At 36.4% G+C, this 15,897-nt stretch overlaps 2 protein-coding genes across 2 annotated transcripts in view; both read left to right on the top strand.

Annotated features, from left to right (window-relative positions):
• The first annotated feature begins 1,252 nt into the window (after positions 1-1,252).
• On the top strand, positions 1,253-2,491 carry LOC117326435 (uncharacterized protein F54H12.2-like). The gene has a single exon (XM_033883185.1). It carries the CDS (start codon positions 1,253-1,255, stop codon positions 2,489-2,491), a length of 1,239 nt encoding a protein of 412 aa, XP_033739076.1.
• A 7,871-nt stretch (positions 2,492-10,362) lies between these two features.
• The window catches only part of LOC117326434 (QRFP-like peptide receptor), an 86,674-nt gene continuing 81,139 nt past the window's right edge, over positions 10,363-15,897 (top strand). Inside the window, exon 1 of the mRNA XM_033883183.1 lies at positions 10,363-11,169. Within this exon, the coding sequence (XP_033739074.1) occupies positions 10,855-11,169 (315 nt within the window). The 5' untranslated portion in view covers positions 10,363-10,854. The remainder of the gene's footprint in view (positions 11,170-15,897) is intronic.

The raw sequence follows: 15,897 nt of genomic DNA, 5'->3' as shown, positions 1-15,897 counted from the left end.
GTTTGCCCCAACATCTAGATCTCAAAGGTTCTTGGGAGATAGGTCTAGCTGAAATTCAATATCCTCACTCTTGGTTCAACGTACGTGAAGGTGAATTGTGGTTGGAGATGATCGTTGGTGGCAGTGACAATGTTGCTAATGTTGAATTTGATCCCGGAGCTGCATTAAAACTTTACGTTAAACCAGGTTATTATCCCAATGTGCTCAATATTTTAGAATACATATGGGGGGCCAAAACAATGGTATCACATGGAGATATGTTCAAGATTTCTACCGATGAAATTGATCAGAGGGTAACTTTGACTATATCTACTGGCTTACGTTTAAATCTCAGTGCTATGCTGACAAAATTGTTAGGATTTGAGTATTCACGGTTTTCTTAAGGAAAACACACTGGCAGGAACATGGCTGACGTTCGTCAAGGTTTCTATTCCATTTATGTCTACTGTCCTTTGGTTGAACCACAGATGGTGGGTGATTCCAGGGTTCCACTTGTCAGAATAGTTCCAATTGAGGATATGCCAGGACATGTGATCAGTAAAGAATTCCAACCAATTCATTATGTACCGTTACAACAACGTCAATTTCAAGAAATAGAAATAATGTTGAGAGACGATACAGGCAAACCCATTCCATTTGAGAGAGGAAAAGTTGTCGTCACCTTACATTTTAAGAGGCATTCTTTAGGTTCAATTTATCAGAACTAAAAGGTCTATATAAGAAATTATTATTAGGCTCAAACTGAAGAAAAGCAATCGATATGAAAGCTGCTCACCAATGTAATAGAAACCTATTTGATAGGTATTACTTGAATCAAGCTGGGGGAGGTGGTAGTGGAAATGTCTTCAGAGGAACGGGAATGCAGAGAGGTCATGGTATAGGAGGTCTGTTTAGAGGTTTATTCAAAACCACTAAGCCTTTACTTCATTCTGGAATGAAGAGCATCGCTCCAATTGTGAAGAAAGGAGTGAGACTTGTAGGAAAACAAGCAATTGATTCTGGCATGAAATTGACTAGTGATTTGCTAAAGGGGGAAAACATCAAAACTGCTGCAAGAAAACGTGCCATCGAAGCTAGAGATCAGCTTAAGCGTAAAGCTTTGCAAGACCTAAGGCCACCTGGAAGGAGAAAAAGGAAAAGAAAAGAATCATCCAATCAGCATAGAGCAAAAGATATCTTTGATGCATGATTCCCCCCAAAAAAGTTCATATATATATGTGTGTGTGTAGTTTATACAGAGTGGCGTTGAAAGATGTCTTTAGTTCATCAGAACTCCTGTGAATGTGTCCAGTCCGAATTAGATTTATTCGATACACCACCCACTCAAACCAGTGTAGAAGATGGATACTGGCATCAAATTGGAACGGTCACATCTGTCAATGATGGTGGCCCTTATGTCTTTGACGTATCAGGAGCTGGAGATGATTACTTGGATCTAGCAAATACTTCCCTCTACGTGAAAGCACAGATCCTCAATAATGATAGCACCAACCTTACTGATGAGAACGTTGCACCTGTTAATCTTTGGTTACATTCTCTCTTCGGGGATGTCAGCGTCTGTCTCAATGAAAAACTAGTCTCGTCACCCAACAATATGTATCCATTCCGAGCTTACCTTGAAACGCTACTCAGCTATGGTCCTGCAGCCAAAGAATCTCAGTTGACCAGTGGAATGTGGTATAAGGATACAGCTGCGCAAATGGACACTGCTGGAAACGATAATCATGGCTACATCAAGAGGAAATTGTCAACAGCAACCAGTAGATCTGTGGAAATGATGGGAAGACTCCATTCTGACCTATTTGCCCAGGAAAGATATCTTGTCAATAATGTGAACATGAAAATAACGTTAACCAGAAGTAAAGATGTTTTCTGTTTGATGGGAGAAGACAAAGAATTCAAAGTTGTCATCAAGGACATCTATCTAAACGTGAGAAAAGTTAGACTGAGTCCATCGGTGAGACTGGCCCATGCAAAAGCCCTGGAAATATCATCTGCCAAATACCCAATCAGAAGAATTGCAATGAAAGTATTTTCTGTTCCAAGAGGAAATCACAATTTTGTAAAGGATAATCTGTTTCTAGGAGAAATGCCTAAGATATTGGTCATCGGATGTGTGGACAGTGATGCCTATAGTGGACTCATCACCAAGAATCCTTTTCATTTTAAAGATTTTGATATTAATTTTGTTGTCCTGAACGTTGATGGCAAACAAGTCCCCACCAAGCCTTTGCAGCCAAATTTCACCCAGAAACATTACGTAAGAAGCTACATGGGTCTGTTTAACACTACCGGCAAAACGTTTCGTGACGAGGGTAATAACATCTCAAAGGATGAATATGGCACTGGTTTTACCCTCTTTGGATTTGATCTGACACCCGACCTTTTCAGAAGTGGGCACATTTCATCTTATAAAAAAGGGAAACTTGTCTTTGGAAGTGCATTTCGGAATTGCCCTACCCAATACCATCAACGTTGTGGTGTATGCTGAATTTGACAATATCATAGAAATAGATCGTAACAGGCAAATTCTTTTTGATTATAGTGCATGATGAATACTTTAGAAATAGAACTGATCCTACAAGCCGTTTCTCCTCATTTTGCAGGGGTGTATGCAAGAAATACATTACCTTCATGTCCTTTAAGTGTTCCTAGTCTCATGGTTTGTAATACTGACCCAGATAATAAACAAGGGCAACATTGGATTGCTGTGTATATAGATGGAGAAAGACGTGGAGAATATTATGATCCTTATGGATTGTCTCCCTTTCATTTAGATTTTATCAATTTCTTAAACCGGCAATGTAAAACATGGATTTATAATCCCGTTGCAGTACAGCATTTGAACTCTCTAGTGTGTGGTCAACATTGTATCTTTTACTTGGTTCACCGAGAAATGGGAATGACCATGAATGACATCACCGATTATCTTCAATCAGAATGGATGCCAATACTTACATTGTAGATGATTTCGTTCGTCATCTTGAACGTTACTTGTTATAATAGTAATGAGTATACATTGTTATTAATTGCAGGTTTTGTGTAATGACTGTATGAATTGCAATTCATAACTTATAAAAATATTGATTGTTTAATTAAGAAATCATTGTTTGTATATACGTTTGTGAATATAATAAAAGAAAAAAAAACAAAGTATGAATTACGTTATTTTTTTCAATTAGAATTCTATTGAATTGATTCCAATCTCCAAGACAGCTGTAATTGAAGAATGTCTGTCCTCTCAGAAGAATAATGACAACATCATGACAAAAAGGACAAAAGGACAAAAATTAGGACAAAAAGGACAAAATGAGGACAAAATAAGGACAAGAAGGACAAAATTAGGACAAAAAGGACAAAATTAGGACAAAATGAGGACAAAATTAGGACAAAATTAGGACAAAAAGGACAAAATCAGGACAAAATCAGGACAAAATCAGGACAAAAAGGACAAAATCAGGACAAAAAGGACAAAATGAGGACAAAATAAGGACAAAAAGGACAAAATGAGGACAAAATGAGGACAAAAAGAGGACAAAAATGACAAAATAATGACAAAAAAGACAAAATCATGAGAAATAATGACAAAATCATGACAAATAATGACAAAATAATGACAAAAATGACAAAATAATGACAAATAATGACAAAATAATGACAAAAATGACAAAATCATGACAAATAATGACAAAATAATGACAAAATCATGACAAAACATGACAAAATCATGACAAAAATGACAAAACATGACAAAACATGACAAAAACATGACAAATCATGACAAAAATGACAAAATCATGACCAAAAATGACAAAAATGACAAAAATGACAAAATAATGACAAATAATGACAAAAATGACAAAAATGACAAAATCATGACAAAATAATGATAAATAATGACAAAATAATGACAAAAATGACAAAATCATGACAAAATCATGACAAAACATGACAAAATCATGACAAAACATGACAAAAACATGACAAAATCATGACAAAAAACATGACAAAAATGACAAAAACATGACTAAAATGACAAATAACGTCATGACATTTTACATACTATACTAGTATACCGAAAGCCAATAACGTCGTGAAATCCAACCCTACTAGCCATTTACATACTATACTAGCATGCCGAAAGCCAATAACGTCGTGAAAACCAACCCGGTTAGCCATTTACATGCTATACTAGCATGCCGAAAGCCAATAACGCCACGAAAACCAACCCGGCTAGCCATTTACATACTATACTAGCATGCCGAAAGCCAATAACGTCACGAAAACCAACCCGGCTAGCCATTTACATACTATACTAGCATACCGAAAGCCAATAACGTCATGAAAACCAACCCGGCAAGCCATTTACATACTATACTAGCATACCGGAAGCCAATAACGTCGTGAAATCCAACCCGGCTAGCCATTTACATACTATACTAGCATGCCGAAAGTCCATAACGTCATGAAAACCAATGCGACTAGCCATGAATCATCAACAACAAATATTGAAAGAAGAAGATGTCCAAAACAACCTAAAAAGCTAAAATCTCAAGAAAATACAAAGAAAGGTATGTCACTTCTGTATTTGAAAACCAAGATACAGTAGAGAGAATTGATGACATCTATGGGGGATTTTTCTCTCCCAAAATGCCTCATTCAAGATGGCTGCCAATTTTTCTCTCCCAGAATGCCTCATTCAAGATGGCTGCCAACATTGGCAGCCATCTTGAATGAGGCATTTTGGGAGAGAAAAATCCCCCATAGTGTCTTCATATCTCTCGTTATCGTCCCCGCCCTGTCTCTATCTCTCCGTTACCTAATCGTCCCCGCCCTGTCTCTGTCTCTCCTTCACGTTATCGTCCCCGCCCTGTCTCTATCTCTCCTTCACGTTATCGTCCCCGCCCTGTCTCCGTCTCTCCTTCACGTTATCGTCCCCGCCCTGTCTCTATCTCTCCGTTACGTAATCGTCCCCGCCCTGTCTCTGTCTCTCCTTCACGTTATCGTCCCCGCCCTGTCTCTATCTCTCCTTCACGTTATCGTCCCCGCCCTGTCTCCGTCTCTCCTTCACGTTATCGTCGCCGCCCTGTCTCCGTCTCTCCTTCACGTAGGCACTGCCGCCCTGTCTCTGTCTCTCCTTCACGTCGGAAGGCCTGTCAGCGTTAGTCATTTTTGTCGTCTACGTCAACCACAACAGTAACAGTGACGTCACAATATCTTCACGCTCAATCCCGAGCTAAATTTGATAATGCCCACAGAAACGGGCCGCCTAAGCACCCATGTAAGTAGCCAATGGGAAGTCAGTATTCCGTCATGAGGTGCACTAAACATATTACCTTTTTTTGAGAGCACAATGAGGAACGAGGGATGGCATGGTATTCCATCTGGAGACAAACACTATCCGACCATGTATAGATATATCAGTCTGGTCTGTTTCTGTTAATTATCTTGTCTTCTAAACACGTACTGATAACTTCCGCCAGGCTGCCGCAAGATAAAGTCTATTTGAAGGCTGCTTGATTCATTATTCGAAAGATATCGGGTTTTTTTTTATATTTAAATGTGATATTCAAATATGCGATTCAATGTGCTTTCTGATATATCCTTGGAATCGGCGTTATGTAAACCACATAACCATGTCGTCGCCAGCCTTGACAATAAGTACTGACGTTATGTATACCACATAACTATGTCGTCGCCAGCCTTGACAATAAGTACTGACGTTATGTATACCACATAACTATGTCGTCACCAGCCTTGACACTAGATACTGACGTTATGTATACCACATAACTATGTCGTCACCAGCCTTGACACTAAGTACTGACGTTATGTATACCACATAACCATGTCGTCACCAGCCTTGACACTAGGTACTGACGTTATGTATACCACAAAACCATGTCGTCACCAGCCTTGACACTAAGTACTGACGGTATGTATACCACATAACCATGTCGTCACCAGCCTTGACACTAGGTACTGACGTTATGTATACCACATAACCATGTCGTCACAAACCTTGACACTTAGTACTGACGGTATGTATACCACATAACCATGTCGTCACCAGCCTTGACACTAAGTACTGACGTTATGTATACCACAAAACCATGTCGTCACCAGTCTTGACACTAAGTACTGACGTTATGTATACCACATAACCATGTCGTCACAAACCTTGACACTTAGTACTGACGGTATGTATACCACATAACCATGTCGTCACAAACCTTGACACTAGGTACTGACGTTATGTATACCACAAAACCATGTCGTCACCAGCCTTGACACCAGGTACTGACGGTATGTATACCACAAAACCATGTCGTCACCAGCCTTGACACTAAGTACTGACGTTATGTATACCACATAGCCATGTCGTCGCCAGCCTTGACACTAAGTACTGACGTTATGTATACCACAAAACCATGTCGTCGCCAGCCTTGACACTAAGTACTGACGGTGTGTATACCACATAGCCATGTCGTCACCAGCCTTGACACCAGGTACTGACGGTATGTATACCACATAACCATGTCGTCACCAGTCTTGACAATAAGTACTGACGGTGTGTATACCACATAGCCACGTCGTCACCAGCCTTGACACTTAGTACTGACGATTTGTATACCACAAAACCATGTCGTCACCAGCCTTGACACTAAGTACTGACGGTATGTATACCACAAAACCATGTCGTCACCAGCCTTGACACTAAGTACTGACGGTATGTATACCACAAAACCATGTCGTCACCAGCCTTGACACTAGGTACTGACGTTATGTATACCACATAGCCATGTCGTCGCCAGCCTTGACACTAAGTACTGACGGTATGTATACCACATAACCATGTCGTCACCAGCCTTGACACTTAGTACTGACGGTATGTATACCACAAAACCATGTCGTCACAAACCTTGACACTAAGTACTGACGGTATGTATACCACATAGCCATGTCGTCACCAGCCTTGACAGTAAGTACTGACGTTATGTATACCACATAACCATGACGTCACCAGCCTTTACACTAAGTACTGACGGTATGTATACCACAAAACCATGTCGTCGCCAGCCTTGACACTAAGTACTGACGGTGTGTATACCACATAACCATGTCGTCACCAGCCTTGACACCAGGTACTGACGGTATGTATACCACATAACCATGTCGTCACCAGTCTTGACACTAAGTACTGACGGTGTGTATACCACATAGCCACGTCGTCACCAGCCTTGACACTTAGTACTGACGATTTGTATACCACAAAACCATGTCGTCACCAGCCTTGACACTAAGTACTGACGGTATGTATACCACAAAACCATGTCGTCACCAGCCTTGACACTAAGTACTGACGGTATGTGTATACCAGATAACCATGTCGTCACCTATATTATACATTACATGAAGGTTCGTGTTACATTGATCGTTAAAGGCTCATAGTTTATTTAACTTTTCATAATTTCAGTTCTTTTTCTTTTCTGTTGTCCTTTTGTCAACCATTGTCATGTGGCACATTGTGAGAAGACATTTGACGAACAAACAAAAATGACGAGAAAAACGTTGTGAATGGAACCCCGCCCTATTCTTGATTTACTCACAACATTCTAGATTCAACGGAATGAACTATGGTGTATAGCAACGCGCAAAATACTAACATTATATGTCTGGATGATTGATATTAACACGGTCTAGTTTTCAATTTAAATATATTTCTAATATAAGGGTAGCACCTCAAGACAAACCAGTTCACTGCACTTTACTTACCAGATATATATGCATTAATGTCGTCAAAAATACAATTTTTTTTTACAAAAATAGTGATTAAGTTGGGAACAACGGCACAGAAAATTTGAAGACAGCAATTGCTGAGTCTGAATGAAGCCTAGTCCCTTTGTGTCATCTGATTGGGTCTGATGTCCGTCTCCTGTACTGGTGTGATTAAATCCGTTCATTTCTAATCAACAGAATCCTGTTAACTTATCGAGTAACGCGTAACTTCCCTTGATCTTTGAAAGGTTTCGGATACAATCACCTCATATATCGGTTTCCATTTTAAATTACTTGCAAAGAAATGGTTTATATGAATAGAACATGTTCTTATTTTCAGATCATAACTATCTTTCTTGAAGTGTTTATGATTTTAAGGATTTAAAAAATCTTAAGAAAGCAACGTCATCAACTAAAGTTATGCACTCTAAGCAATACCGTTGGTCCTTAGACGATAACATCAAGGCGTGTGGCAAAATGAATTTTAAATCATAAAAAACATACAATGGTTTCTGAATTAGTTTAATTTTTAGGTAATATGTTGTTTCTGTAATTGGAAACCCCCTCAGAAATAATATTTAAAATCAAATTTTGTTTGAAACTTTTGTGAAACTGTGTGATTATAATCTTCTTAACTGTCGACGACCTTCTTTGAACATTTGTGCAAATGATTTTTTTTCAAAGTATTTCGTTCAAAAATATCTCAAATTCAAAAAGTTTTGATACTTGATTAACTATCATTAAAAAAAAGTGAAAATAACCTTAGAATGTATTTCCGCATATGTAAATATATGACGGTAGCAACATTCACAACGATATGTTTTGTCACGGTTATATTCCAAAATGGTGAAATCTTTTCTCTGGGATATGAGGGACGATTGAGAGTCATTTAGAATTCAATCTGTCTCACTTTAGCAGAGATTTTGTTACCGACATTGTTACCATTTTACAAAAATACAATTTGTAATATTTTCTCCGTGATTTTTTGAATAATGTTGTTTTCTCAAACAAATGTCAATATAGAAACGTGTAGTGGATGACCACGTCAGAAGCCATGATGAGTCTAATCTATATGAAAGAATGAACGCCGATTGAGACTATCTCGCTTCACTCTTTTCCATAATAATTCAAAACCATATGCTTTATTGAAATTGCTATACGATTTCCACAATACATTTATACTGTTAAACTTTGTGTTGAAATGATTGATATTAAAAATATATGTTTTTGCTATTACTGTTGATCTATAAACAAAATGCTACATTGTACCATGCATAGAGTACATGAATGTTCACACACAGCGTTATTACCTGACCAGCTCTGGTGTGTAAACAATATTAAACATATAGAATTGGTATCTTATCTTAATGCAATGTCTAACCATCATATACTTCATGTTCTTCTCGGTAGTATTCTCAATTATGATTTATCTCCATTATTTTCATTCTTCTATGAAAGAAATTCCGAGAATGGCGCGAAAAATGTGACGTCACAATACGACAATTGACGTTGCGTATTGATTTGAGAAAAAGAATCCCATTTAAAACTAGTAAAATTATAAAACATGTTTTAAATTAGAAAATCATTTTCAAAAATTAATTATAGCGTTGATGTCAATTACTACGCGGATTCATACAGTTTGCAAACAAAATTTGTTTCATACCCTGATGAAACTTTAAAAAAAAGGCATCAATGCTTAATTATTATAATACTAGTATGTGTGTGTCTGTCGGTGTGAGGGTGAGTGTGTGTGTATAACTATGTAAGTGTATCATCATGAGCCTGTAAGCCTGGATGCATTTTCTTTTCTTTCAATATTGTTTGAGATGTACGTGTGTTGTGTTTTGTATTTAGAGGAAACAGAGGAAAGAAGCGATTTATATGACCCGAGTGATATATCAAGCTAAATGTATGTAAAGATATTAAGCCATGTAACATTAAAATGATTGTATTTTTTTTTTTTTTACGAGTCATATTCATGAGAATCTCTGTCAGACAGTCAAATTTTGACTTAACCGAAAACAAAGGGTACACCTACGTCACAGCTACGTCACAAACACGGATACACCGTGGGTGTTTAAGCAGACGACAACGCCGCTTCGTAAGGTAAGATTGATGATTTTGTATTGAAACCGTTGAATTCGCAAAAACTAACCTTGTGCACCGTACCCCAATATCATAGGCCTGTTGTTTTTTTCGTAAATTACGACAGGGTGGATTTGGCGTAAAGTTACGGAATGTTTTTGCGTAACTTACGAACGTTCGTATAAGTTACGAAGTTTTTGTGAAACGCTGAGAATTCGGAAATTTGACTTACGAAAAAATCGTAAATTACTAAGCATTGTCAAACGGTACCGAAGCTAAATGTATGTAGATTCTAATGGTGTTAAGCCATGCAACATTAATATGATTGAAAGATTACATCTCTTTCACGGGTCATATTCATGAGAATCTCTGTGAGAAAGGCAAATTTTGACTCAAACGAAAAGTTTTCTTTACTGTAACAATCTCATGACGTCATGAATGGGATGTGTCTTTGGACATTTACGACATGGGCGAACTACATGATAGATCTGGTTATTTATATCATAAACATAACTAAGCAACGTTTGAACGCAGTGGTGGACACTATAGAATAGCTGAAGCAGGCCTAGGGCGAGCACTTCAGTAAAAAGTCTGACCGCACTTTTGTCTCTATTGTGTTCCAAGCATGTGTCACTTCCCAGATATCATTGACAGAGAGCGCTCCTGTGTTGACTCGTGGTAGTCAGCGGGAGAATCTAGCCAGTCAGCCAGACTTCACAGTCGGTACGATATCGGCAGTATCTGAATCAAGCTCGCTCACACAGTTTCGGATCAAGAGTTTTCATTGTTATATTTACACACGAAAACTGAGAAATGATAATATACTCGAGTATTAACAATGATTTAAAGATGCTGTTCACTAATTATCGCCAAATATTTGAATAATTTCTGGTTTTTCTTTCTTTCTCCTCGATCCTACTACTTCAAAAATACACAGCTATTTTATTTTACATTTTCGTTGCAAACTTTTTCACATATATTTAGGGAAAAATGATTTCCAGTGTCGCGTTTACGCTGTTTTACGAAAATGCGACACTTGTGCCTATGGTGCTTGGAAATACAACTTTGGACGAAACTGATGTATATGACTACGACTATAACTCATCTATGGGTTATCTGCCCCTGAAGGAACTTCTGCCGGTTTCCATGGTGTACGGGATAACTTTACTGTTTGGACTTGTTGGAAATATTCTCGTGATAGTGTCTGTGGCTCGATTTAAGAAGATGCAGAATGTCACGAATGTTTTCCTGCTCAGTTTGGCCACAGCAGATCTTCTATTGGTTGTCGTGTGTATCCCCGTCAAGGTGAGTCAGATAACCTCTAAACTCTCAGGTTTTGGTTAATTCAATATTTCAGTTAGATTTAGTCATTCTAATTATCTCTAGATATTTTCAATGGGTTATGAAAATGGCATAGATCAAGAAATACTAGCAAGACTTAAAAATCCAAAATATTGTCTCGTACTTTAGACCAGTTTCAGACATATTTCAAAGAACTACGTTTCGTTATTGATAATTATTTAATTTAAATAAGGATTCATAGACTGTTACGGGATTAAAGAGTAAGGTTAGTTCGGTCAGAGCAGATAACGTATACTTTATATATAATCATTATTCACACAATTTCGTTCTGGCTGTCTCTTTCCTTTTTTTGTGAGACATTCGGATTACATTTGTATATTCTATGAATCTATTTTCTTGTTTTTCTATATATATTATTTACTCATTAGTAAAAGTTATTTTATGAATTGTACGGTATAACAGCAGTCTCACTGTTCCTTAACTTAAGGAAATTTCTTCACTTCATTTATTCTTCTTTCATTTTCCTTAGAATAGTTTTTTGAGGTTAAGGGATATGGCTGAAACTGGGACCAGGCTAGTCAACTAAAAATCAAACCTTAACATCCATTTAAATTCAAGTAAAGCGGATACTCTGAAATGACATGATTGTGTCTTATATTCGCTGCTTATTTCTGCTTTCAAAAAAAATTCTTGCAGAAAAAGCAACATTTTAACAAAAGCTAGAATTATCTGTTTGTCATTGTTAATATATATATAATATACATGATTATATTAGGTTAAAACCCAGTACTAGGATTCCATAATGTTAACGGTTGATATTTGGATTGTACTGATGTACTGTAACATGCGCTATTTACTTAATCTTTAGTGATTTGAAATTACATTTCCCTTTATCCCTAATACAACCAATAATTCGTCACCCGATTCTTCTAGATAAGAAACGTCTGATATTTTGCTCAAAAGTAATTAGTTATATATCGCTTTAATCTACTAAATTGAAAAAATAGGCTACTTGAATATACATAATGTACTTTAAATCCATTTACGTGTAAAACCAAGTCTTCCCAAGTTACTTGTGGTCCTTACTTGGACATATGGGCCTGATTTATATCAACTATTTTACAACAATTGCGCGCGAGGGTTCTTACCGTGGGAGGAAACCAGAGTACCTAGAGAAAAACCCGCATGGTCATAAAGGTGACTTCCATCTGATACCAATAAGTGATGTTCTCATATTGTACAAACCTTAATAGACTTTTGAAGCTTTGAAGAGACAGCTCCAAATCATATTAATGTTTTCATTCTTAGTGATTTCAGTTTGTAGGCGATAGAAGGAGAAGCATCGACATGACGTTGATTTCATTTCGTTCATGGTCTAACGAGATGAAAGCTTCTGGAATGCTTATGTAGTGGATTGCAGCGGAAATGTAAATTGAATGTATGTGGCAAATAAAGACTAGTTTCCAGCCTATTTCGTGGACACTTTACAGACAATATATTTTGAAATTGAGTAATTTCAAGGCATACTATGTCCATTTTACATTTTGTTCTCATAATGCTTTCATAATTTATCAAAAGAGGTTTCTGAACGATAAAATTGCTAACCATCGAAAGGTATGGTCATTTAGGGCCAAATCTAATCTGTAGGAAATGAAGTATTATATCGAACTGTTCTAAGCATGTCGCTGCTTTACCATTACTGGAACCAAACTATCCAGAGACATATTCCTCATCGCCAATACACACTCTCACATAAAATGCATACCTTTTATCCATCAAGTCTACAGGCCGTAAAACTGCATCGCCATCACGATCGCAGCACATGCCAAACTGTCTGGCCGTCTGACCTTTCTGGTAAAATGTAGTCTGTCTTTCCAAATCTTTTAAAATTCGGGTAAAGCTAAAAAGGGACATGAATTTTCTTTTCGGCTAATCCCTAGGAAAATTCCACACGCAATATTTCCATAGCTTGTGTGGTAGGATGAACCACTCTACGTTGGGAAAATGCATTTTATGATACTGTTGAGGACAATCTCACTCTCATAAAGCTATGCCTGCTGTATTTCACTGTATGTCGTTATAGGCGACTAATTGTGGGGTCCCCTGTAGGGTTGACGTGGCTATCATTTGTCGTCTGTTCAGAGGACAATGGAGAGCCCACGAATAAGGCCCGCTGTTTCTCACTGAATGTTGATGGTGGAAGGCAATTAAACGTGGGGCCCCTGCATAATCGGGGAGTGTTGTCCTTATTCTTTAAAAGGGACATTGAAGAGACAAGATCTGATCATGTGACCCTGGCAGTTGCGAGGACGTTAAACACATAAAACAAATAAAATCAAATATGAAACAACACAATAATGTATTTATTATTCATAGATGAAACTATGCCATCCATTTTCTTACGTCGGGCGTAGATTTACATTAAAAAAAATTAAATTGATATAGCTTTTGTCTGTCTCATTTCTGAGACATTGATGAGTTCCCGATTCTCTGAATAATGACATGGTGGTTGCACAATGTGAACTCCATTACCAAATGTGAACTTCTTTAACAAATGTGAATTCCTTAAACAAAATGTGAATTCCTTAAACAAAATGTGAACTCCTGAAACAAAATGTGAACTCCTTAAACAAAATGTGAATTCCTTAAACAAAATGTGAACTCCTTAAACCAAATGTGAATTCCTTAAACAAAATGTGAATTCCTTAAACAAAATGTGAACTTCTTTAACAAAATGTTAACTTCTTTAACAAAATGTGAATTCCTTAAACAAAATGTGAATTCCTTAAACAAAATGTTAACTTCTTTAACAAAATGTAAACTTCTTTAACAAAATGTTAACTTCTTAAACAAAATTATGGACTCCTTAAACAAAATGTGAATTCCTTAAACAAAATTATGGACTCCTGAAACAAAATGTGAATTCCTTAAACAAAATTATGGACTCCTTAAACAAAATTATGGACTCCTGAAACAAAATGTGAATTTCTTAAACAAAATGTGAATTCCTTAAACAAAATGTGAATTCCTTAAACAAAATTATGGACTCCTTAAACAAAATGTGAATTCCTTAAACAAAATTATGGACTCCTGAAACAAAATGTGAATTCCTTAAACAAAATTATGGACTCCTTAAACAAAATGTGAATTCCTTAAACAAAATGTGAATTCCTTAAACAAAATTATGGACTCCTTAAACAAAATTATGGACTCCTGAAACAAAATGTGAACTTCTTCAACAAAATGTGGACTCCTTAAACAAAATGTGAACTTCTTCAACAAATGTGAATTCCTTAAACAAAATGTGAATTCCTTAAACAAAATTATGGACTCCTTAAACAAAATGTGAATTCCTTAAACAAAATATGGACTCCTTAAACAAAATGTGAATTCCTTAAACAAAATGTGAATTCCTTAAACAAAATGTGAACTCATTAAACAAAATGTGAACTTCTTTAACAAAATATGGACTCCTTAAACAAAATGTGAACTCCTTAAACAAAATGTGAATTCCTTAAACAAAATGTGAACTTCTTAAACAAAATGTGAACTACTTTAACAAAATATGGACTCCTTAAACAAAATGTGAACTCCTTAAACAAAATGTGAACTCCTTAAACAAAATGTGAACTCTTTAAACAAAATGTGAATTCCTTAAACAAAATGTGAACTCATTAAACAATGTGTTAACTTCTTTAACAAAATTATGGATTCCTTAAACAAAATGTGAATTTCTTAAACAAAATGTGAACTTCTTTAACAAAATGTGAACTTCTTCAACAAATGTGAATTCCTTAAACAAAATGTTATCTTCTTTAACAAAATTTGGACTCCTTAAAAAAAATGTAAACTCCTTAAATAAACTGTGAATTACTTAACGACTTTCTTTCAGGAGTGAAACACGTCACTTACACTATTACTGTTCCATGATTTATATCATGTTGTTTATTTACGGAAAAGAAGATAGTCGATTCTTGTGAAAGACATCTTTGAATTGACTAAGAATCATTAGGTTCAGAATAAATATTAATAAAGTTAGAAAAGATAAATGAACATTAAAAAGTAGAGATTTTCCGTGTGAATTTATTTCAAAGTTCACCATTTATGGAAGTAATTAATTATATGATTATTTCAGGTAATCGACTATAAAGGTTTTGGTGACTATTTCCATTTCTGGTTGGCTAACAGTGTCTTTGTTGTGTTTGGTGACAAGATCGTCCAACAGACTATTGACATACCCATAGGAACAAAATATGCCCCTCTGTTGGCCGACTTGATTTTTGTTTTTATTCGAGACTGATTGTATTGTAGAGCTTATCAGAACAGGTAACGGAGATAAAGTGTTTAAATCACCTATAGATACATTGGCTATATGATTAAATAACAAAACCTTTATTAACCATGTATATCAGATAGATACTACAGACTTTCAACATTACCTGCTTACCTCAAATTAACCAGCAGAGATAGCCAAGGTGTGTGTGATAAGCGTGATGGCTTGATTTTTGTTTTCATTTCTAGATAGCAAAATCCCTGCTTCCCCTACCTACTGTATTAACAAATCCCTATTGAAAGACTTGTTCCATTTATCGCCACATCCGTGACAGAAGTCTTGTACTGACGGGAAAAGCTAACAACGAGATATGTAGGTTGTTGAAGACTTCGGGAAAGTTGTATGGAGAACATTATGATCTAGTTGGAAATATTTTTAATGAAAGATGGTTCCTTTGG

The sequence above is a fragment of the Pecten maximus genome, chromosome 4 (assembly GCF_902652985.1).
Source record: "Pecten maximus chromosome 4, xPecMax1.1, whole genome shotgun sequence".
Taxonomy (NCBI): Eukaryota; Metazoa; Mollusca; class Bivalvia; order Pectinida; family Pectinidae; genus Pecten; species Pecten maximus.
The sequence above is the reverse complement of the archived record's forward strand: the minus strand, read 5'-3'. Positions and strand labels throughout refer to the sequence as shown.